At 35.7% G+C, this 6,080-nt stretch overlaps 1 protein-coding gene across 6 annotated transcripts in view; it reads left to right on the forward strand.

Annotated features, from left to right (window-relative positions):
• LOC121874987 (large proline-rich protein BAG6-like) overlaps window positions 1-4,046 on the forward strand; it is a 38,043-nt gene extending 33,997 nt beyond the window's left edge. For all 6 annotated transcript variants that reach the window (XM_042379337.1, XM_042379343.1, XM_042379340.1 and 3 more), the window contains 4 exons: window positions 215-505; window positions 1,543-1,731; window positions 2,619-2,775; window positions 3,159-4,046. In XM_042379337.1, the coding sequence (XP_042235271.1) occupies window positions 215-505; window positions 1,543-1,731; window positions 2,619-2,775; window positions 3,159-3,358 (837 nt within the window). In that variant the 3' untranslated portion in view covers window positions 3,359-4,046. The remainder of the gene's footprint in view (window positions 1-214; window positions 506-1,542; window positions 1,732-2,618; window positions 2,776-3,158) is intronic.
• The last annotated feature ends 2,034 nt before the right edge of the window (window positions 4,047-6,080 follow it).

The raw sequence follows: 6,080 nt of genomic DNA on the forward strand, positions 1-6,080 counted from the left end.
CTTCGAAAAATGTAACTTAAAGTTTGAGCAAGATTTTCATTACAAGCCTTTAGAATTAGATATCATGGTAAGTGTTTAGTAGTTCATCATGAAGCTTAAGCATTATTTAAAGATAGAAATTGTATAGTCTACTGTATTCTATTTTAGATATTTTAAAGCTTATTTCATGCTTATGTATACAGTACAATGGTGTTAAGGCTAGTGTTTCTTCCAGCGATCTATAATGGCAGGAGTGAGTCCAGAAATTCAATCATGGTCTGTCAACACATCAATAATGCAGTTAAGATCCATGATGAGCCGAATGACCATAACAGATGATCACATTCGGCGATATGTGGTGTCCCCAGATGAGGGGCGAAGGATGGAAGAAGAACGCAACCGAAGACAAAATGCAAATGGATCTGTTACAACACAGCCTGCTCCCCCACCAGCTGCTGCCCCTGAGCAGACTCCAGCTGCTGATAATGTTATTAATGTAGCGCCTTCCAATGGGCCTATAGTAGAAGTATGTTCAGTCTTGTTGGTTTTGTTGATGTGAAATTTTTAGATGTTTCACAATTGTGTGACAGTGTAACAGACCAGTATAACATAAGAATAGTTGTTAAATTGTTAAATTATTTTTTACATTGGTGATCTAGCATCTCATTACAGCTAATATTAGCTCACTTAAATTTTTGCATATGTTTAAGAATTGCTTAGATGTTATAGACAAAAGTATCATGATCAGTGTCCTTGTGCAGGCCTGTCAGCTGATATTAAGTTTGTGCTGCACTTATGGACCAATGTTTTCAAGGTATATTTATGCTTTGCAAAGAAAGATACAGACATGGAATGATTATACAATAGTTATTAGGAAATCATGATAGTTGAAGATAGGCCAGTGCTATTGTCAAATCATTCTGACTAACATGAATCCAAAGTCATTTAGTTTCTTACTATTAAAGCATAATTTTGGGAGATGGCAATGTACTTTGTCAGTAATGGCTAATATTTACAGAAAAGAACTCGGGAACAGGGTTTGACGAAAGAGTCCTTATTCTGACATTTTAGTTTGATCTTAGAATAGACGTATTAGAGTTGATATATCAGTACATTTGTAGAGCATTTTGCCAGTGATGTTTCTCTGAAATTCCATGTAGAGTGAAGGTAATGTCTCCTCAGTGATAAAAATCACTGATGGCAATTACCTTAGAATGAAACAAATTATCACAGTTCAGTTTACAATGGAGTCTAAGAGAAAAGTATTGGCAGTCTAGTGGTCATATCCTCATAGTGGGGACATTGGTGTAATAATATTTTGCTTGAAGTTTTGAAGTTGAATTGGCTGCTATGATCATGCGTCCATCGACTCCTTTGAGTAAACACTTACGGGGTTCTCTGGTTTGCAGATATAGTAATGTGTACCTTCTATCACTTAAAGTTTGGCTCTGTGACTGGGTTTATGCTGTCTGCATTGTTAGATCCAAATAGAGCTTTATGGAGAGGCTCTTGAGTGAAATCAAAGCCGATGCATATTGGTAATAATTGTTTTCTCTAATCCAGCCTATGGAAGTTGAGGAAGTGGGTTGCATGGAAGAAGTTACAACTACTGCAATTGAGTCAGAGTTAGAAATAGCTGTAGAAGGTGCAACTGGAAAGACTGATAGAGAAAAGGAGGAAGATTCATTAACTGAAGAACCGCCAATAATCATTAATGGAGGGACACAACCTTGGCATTCAGCTGTTCCTCAGGTAATGTGTTAAAAGTTTTGTCCTTACTGTGTCTTTATTTCTCATTCAATTGAAGAGCTGATCATATTTTCATAATTTCCTTAGAATTTCATGGCTGCCTCAAGTAGCTTCCACTCATTCCATATACTGTACAGTACTCACTATGCATGCTCTGTTTCTTGTATGTTAACTGTCATTTGCTAACTTTGAAACCATCACACTTCTATACCCTTAATATTTTCATTCAAATTTTCATCAATAATGACATCAAGAGACAGACCAAGGAAAAGTGTATTGGTCATATCATGCTTTCACTGAACCATATACTGGCTGTCATACCTGGTCTAATATCACTGCAAGTTTTACAATTGGTAGTTATTTTTCGTGAAAGGCCTTTTTTATAATGATTCCTGTAAGGCACCAAAGACATTGACTGATACAATGTGGTAAATCTTAGAGTGGAGTTAGTGTCATTATTTTACTGTAGATGGCAATTTGAGACAGGAAAGTTTTCTTTGTGTTAATATTTCTTTAAAGAGAGGGGGTCACTCCCAGAATATTGTAGGTCAGACTAGATATGGGTCAGTAGAGATGGATTAATGAGTTGATATACCCCAAGGAGTGGGGGAAAAAATGGATAGAAAAGAGAATGTTTTATACATTGGTCAGTAAGAGAAACAAAAGAACTGGAGAAGGGGGTTGATACTGCCTTTGTTAGCATTTCAAAGGGGAATGTATAAATGTTAGTGAATAATTTTGGAAATGTCTCAAGAGGAGAAAGTTAATGGCGAATGTGAAAAAAAAAAAGTTTGGGGTGAATCAAGATGTATGGAAACCTGAATTGTAAGTGATATACTGTTTTGTAATAGAGAAGTGTTTCAACACTAAATTTGAAGTACATATTGCAGGATTGGCTCCCCGTGATAACAAGGGATGTGGAGAGGCAACGACGAGGGGTGCCAGATACAAGTTTAAGTGATGCTTATCTCTGTGGTATGCCTCTAAAACGTCGTAAGTTGGCTTCACAGCATAAACCTCATGGGTCTGTGCACCAGGTTGTTCAAGGTAATTATATTTTTATTTTAATAGTTTTTTATTTCTAGGAGGGTGGGTATGTCGGGTAGTATTTTCACCCTGTATGTGTATGCCGTTGAGCATATATATTCTTTAAATAAAATTAAATAAAATGAAGTAAGACTTTTTAACTTGAGGTTTGAAACAACCTTGTTAATTTAAGGTTACATTCACTATCCAGTCTCTTGGCTTTTGCCTTTTGTGTGTTGTGATGTCAGGTTGAAATTTTGTATTCTTTGAGGTCGTGAACCATTTTTATTTCAGCTTTGTAAACTGATAGTGGTGACATGCACAGGTGGGTGTTCAGAGTATAATTGTACTTTATTAGGAATCATTTTGTTCATCAAACTTTAATACTTTAATTTTCCAACCAGACACGCTACGGCACAGTATGCGTGGTGCAGGTGTGAACCGTGTAGTTATGGACAGTGTAGCTGGTGAAGCAGCCACTCAGCTTGGAGAATCATTCGCTGGTCACATGCGTACATCACTCAGGGAGCGATTGAACCACAATAAGGACTTTCTTCCCGAGAAATTTCCTAAAAGTGAGGAACATATAAGGAAAGAGAAGTGAATTTTGCAATATTTATGTTTTAGAGGGATTGACATTATTTATCCACATCTGGATTTTACCGCTTCATTCTGAACCTCTGTATCACAATTTGTGAAGCATGGGTTCACTAATGAGCAGACCAGTGAGCGGTGTATTTAGGAAGCGATATTATGCATATTGACCATAACTTCCTATGAAAGGAGTTACACAAATTTTTTTTGGCCTGTCCTAAAGGGTGAATTGAAGAAGGTACTAGACTTTGGAGGCAAGTGAACTTATCAAATTATTAAATGTTAAAATCTGTAGGAGTGTTTGGTCTCTTCATTAAAAGATTACAACTAACCATATGTAGGCTCTTGGTAAGTTGCTTGTATGATATGAAGGACTCCATGATGCCAATTATGTAAACTACACCACCACAGAAAGTCTGATTCATTTTGTTAACACATACATGATTGAAATGAACATTCTGCATGAAGGACCCCATGTGGAATGAACATTCTGCATGAAGGACTCCGTGTGGAATGAACATTCTGCATGAAGGACCCCGTGTGGTGCTTAGGTTGTGCCTCAGAAATATAATATTTGAAGTGTTAATGTATGAGGACTTGGTGACATGGAATATGTAATTAATCTGTATTTTTATCACTAATTAGCTGTGTCATCACTGCTCTTAGATAATTTTGAAGGCATTAAAAATTCAAAGCTGGTTTTGTGTTTAATATTTTTCCTTTATTGCAAAGCCTTTGTTTAAAGGAATAATTTAGTGCAACAGAAGAAAGACAAGAAAAGAATATTTTTTTCATTCCTAAAAAGAACTTTATACAATTCTATCTGCATAATACGGTTTTTGTTTGAATTTTATTTTTTTAATAGTGAAATTTCTCCAATGTGGTTTTTGTTCTAGGGATTTCTACCAAAATCAGTCCAGGAACCATTTTGTTATGTGTTGAATTTTGGTAATGTCCCAAATCTTTTCATTTACCCTGGTACTGCTTAGCTACTGTTTCTGTAATTCTGTATAACCATATTATGAAGACACTTCATTGTTCAAAGGCCTTGTTGTAATTATACTTGGAAGAATACTATTTATAGTTGATGATAAACTTTCAATTTTGCTGTTTACATTTCAAGAACTGGAAAAGGAATTGTAATGCAAACTTAAATGAGTTTAACAATATATGTGATACTTGGTCTATAGTCCTATAAGATGACCTTATTGTTCTGGGCTGTGAATATGATTTCATTCTTGTGATGTGTGCTGGCACTATTAACAACACAGAAGTGACAGGACCCTGTTCATTTAGTGTGGAGAACCTTGAAAGTAGGAAATTTCTTCATTGGTCAAATGAGTCCCAGTTCTAATAGGCATCAATCCTACAGGGGCCCCTAACTTCCTCTGTCCTATTAGTATTGGGACTCGGTGCAGATTAGCCTTCATTCTAATGCTCCCCAATTAAACCAATTTTACTCGGGTCCATTCTTAAGGGGTTCCGATCTACTGTATATGGTTAAGTTGGCCAAAATTTGGGCTAAGTTGGAGAGGAATATTAGGACAGGTTTAATGGGTCTGCAACCATTTATTGAAGAGGATGTAGCTAAAATATTTACAGTATTAAAGTTGATGAGAACGAAGAATGTGCTTATAAATTTTGGTGTGATATATTTAGTGACATACTGTAAATCTCTGGGTATTGTAACAATACTTTACATTTGTAAACTGAAATCTTGTGTATGTTTACACCACAAACTTGTTATTGTGGAACAAAGTAATTTGCTTTTCTTAACCAAATAAATTGTTTCATTCTTCCATTCCATTCATCTCTCAATCTGGCCTCACTTTATCCTAAGTTTTTCATATTAATTATAGATGCTCAGGGTCATTCTTTAACATTAGTGTACCTATTTGCCCTTAAGGAATTTTTATTCATTCATTAACCATATCCTTTTCAGCTTCATTTTGCCATCATAACTTCAAATCACATATGCAAGACATGTTTGGTATTCAGGTACAGTACATGTAAAATCTTATTTCACTCCCAAAATGTTCTTTGAGGTTCATGCTGATCTCCCAACCCTTTTCATTAACCACCTGCTAACATATAGAAATGTATGACCCTGGCGAGAACTGCACGGAATCCACGTTAAACCAGACTGATTCAGTTTTTGTGGGTTCCTGGGAAGTGTTTCTCTGGGCATGAAATTGAACCATTTACATCTACTTATAAGTCCATGTGATTGACATTGACAGCCATTTTGTGAACATACATTGTACACTGTTTCATCCCTGTCCTGTTAAGCAAGAACATATGTTTTGCCATAAATGAACATATTTGTATACAAAAATGTGTGATGGCTACTTCAATGTTAGCAATGCTTATATTCCTAGTCATTCATTTTATCCTTGAACCATCTCTTGTCATGGTGATGAAGTAGGGTATACTGTACTACACATGAAGATCAGAACAGTCCAATCTGTTGAGCAAGTGTGTGTTCAATCTCGACTGTCAAAAGAATGGCTCGGGCATATGTCCAGCTCAGAGCGAGTAGTGTCATACATGTATAGAATATGTATGGTGACTTATTAAACTAGTCCAATATTTGTTCTAATCTGTAATAATACAATATATCTTTTTCCAATTTTTGTGGGAAAAGGTGAAATGGACAGTTTGGTATCTAAGAAATAACTAACTAAATTGAATTTCTTGTCATAAACTGAATTATGTCAGTGTTGATTTTTTTT

Source organism: Homarus americanus, unplaced genomic scaffold (assembly GCF_018991925.1).
Source record: "Homarus americanus isolate GMGI-L3 unplaced genomic scaffold, GMGI_Hamer_2.0 scaffold13381, whole genome shotgun sequence".
NCBI classification, from domain to species: domain Eukaryota; kingdom Metazoa; phylum Arthropoda; class Malacostraca; order Decapoda; family Nephropidae; genus Homarus; species Homarus americanus.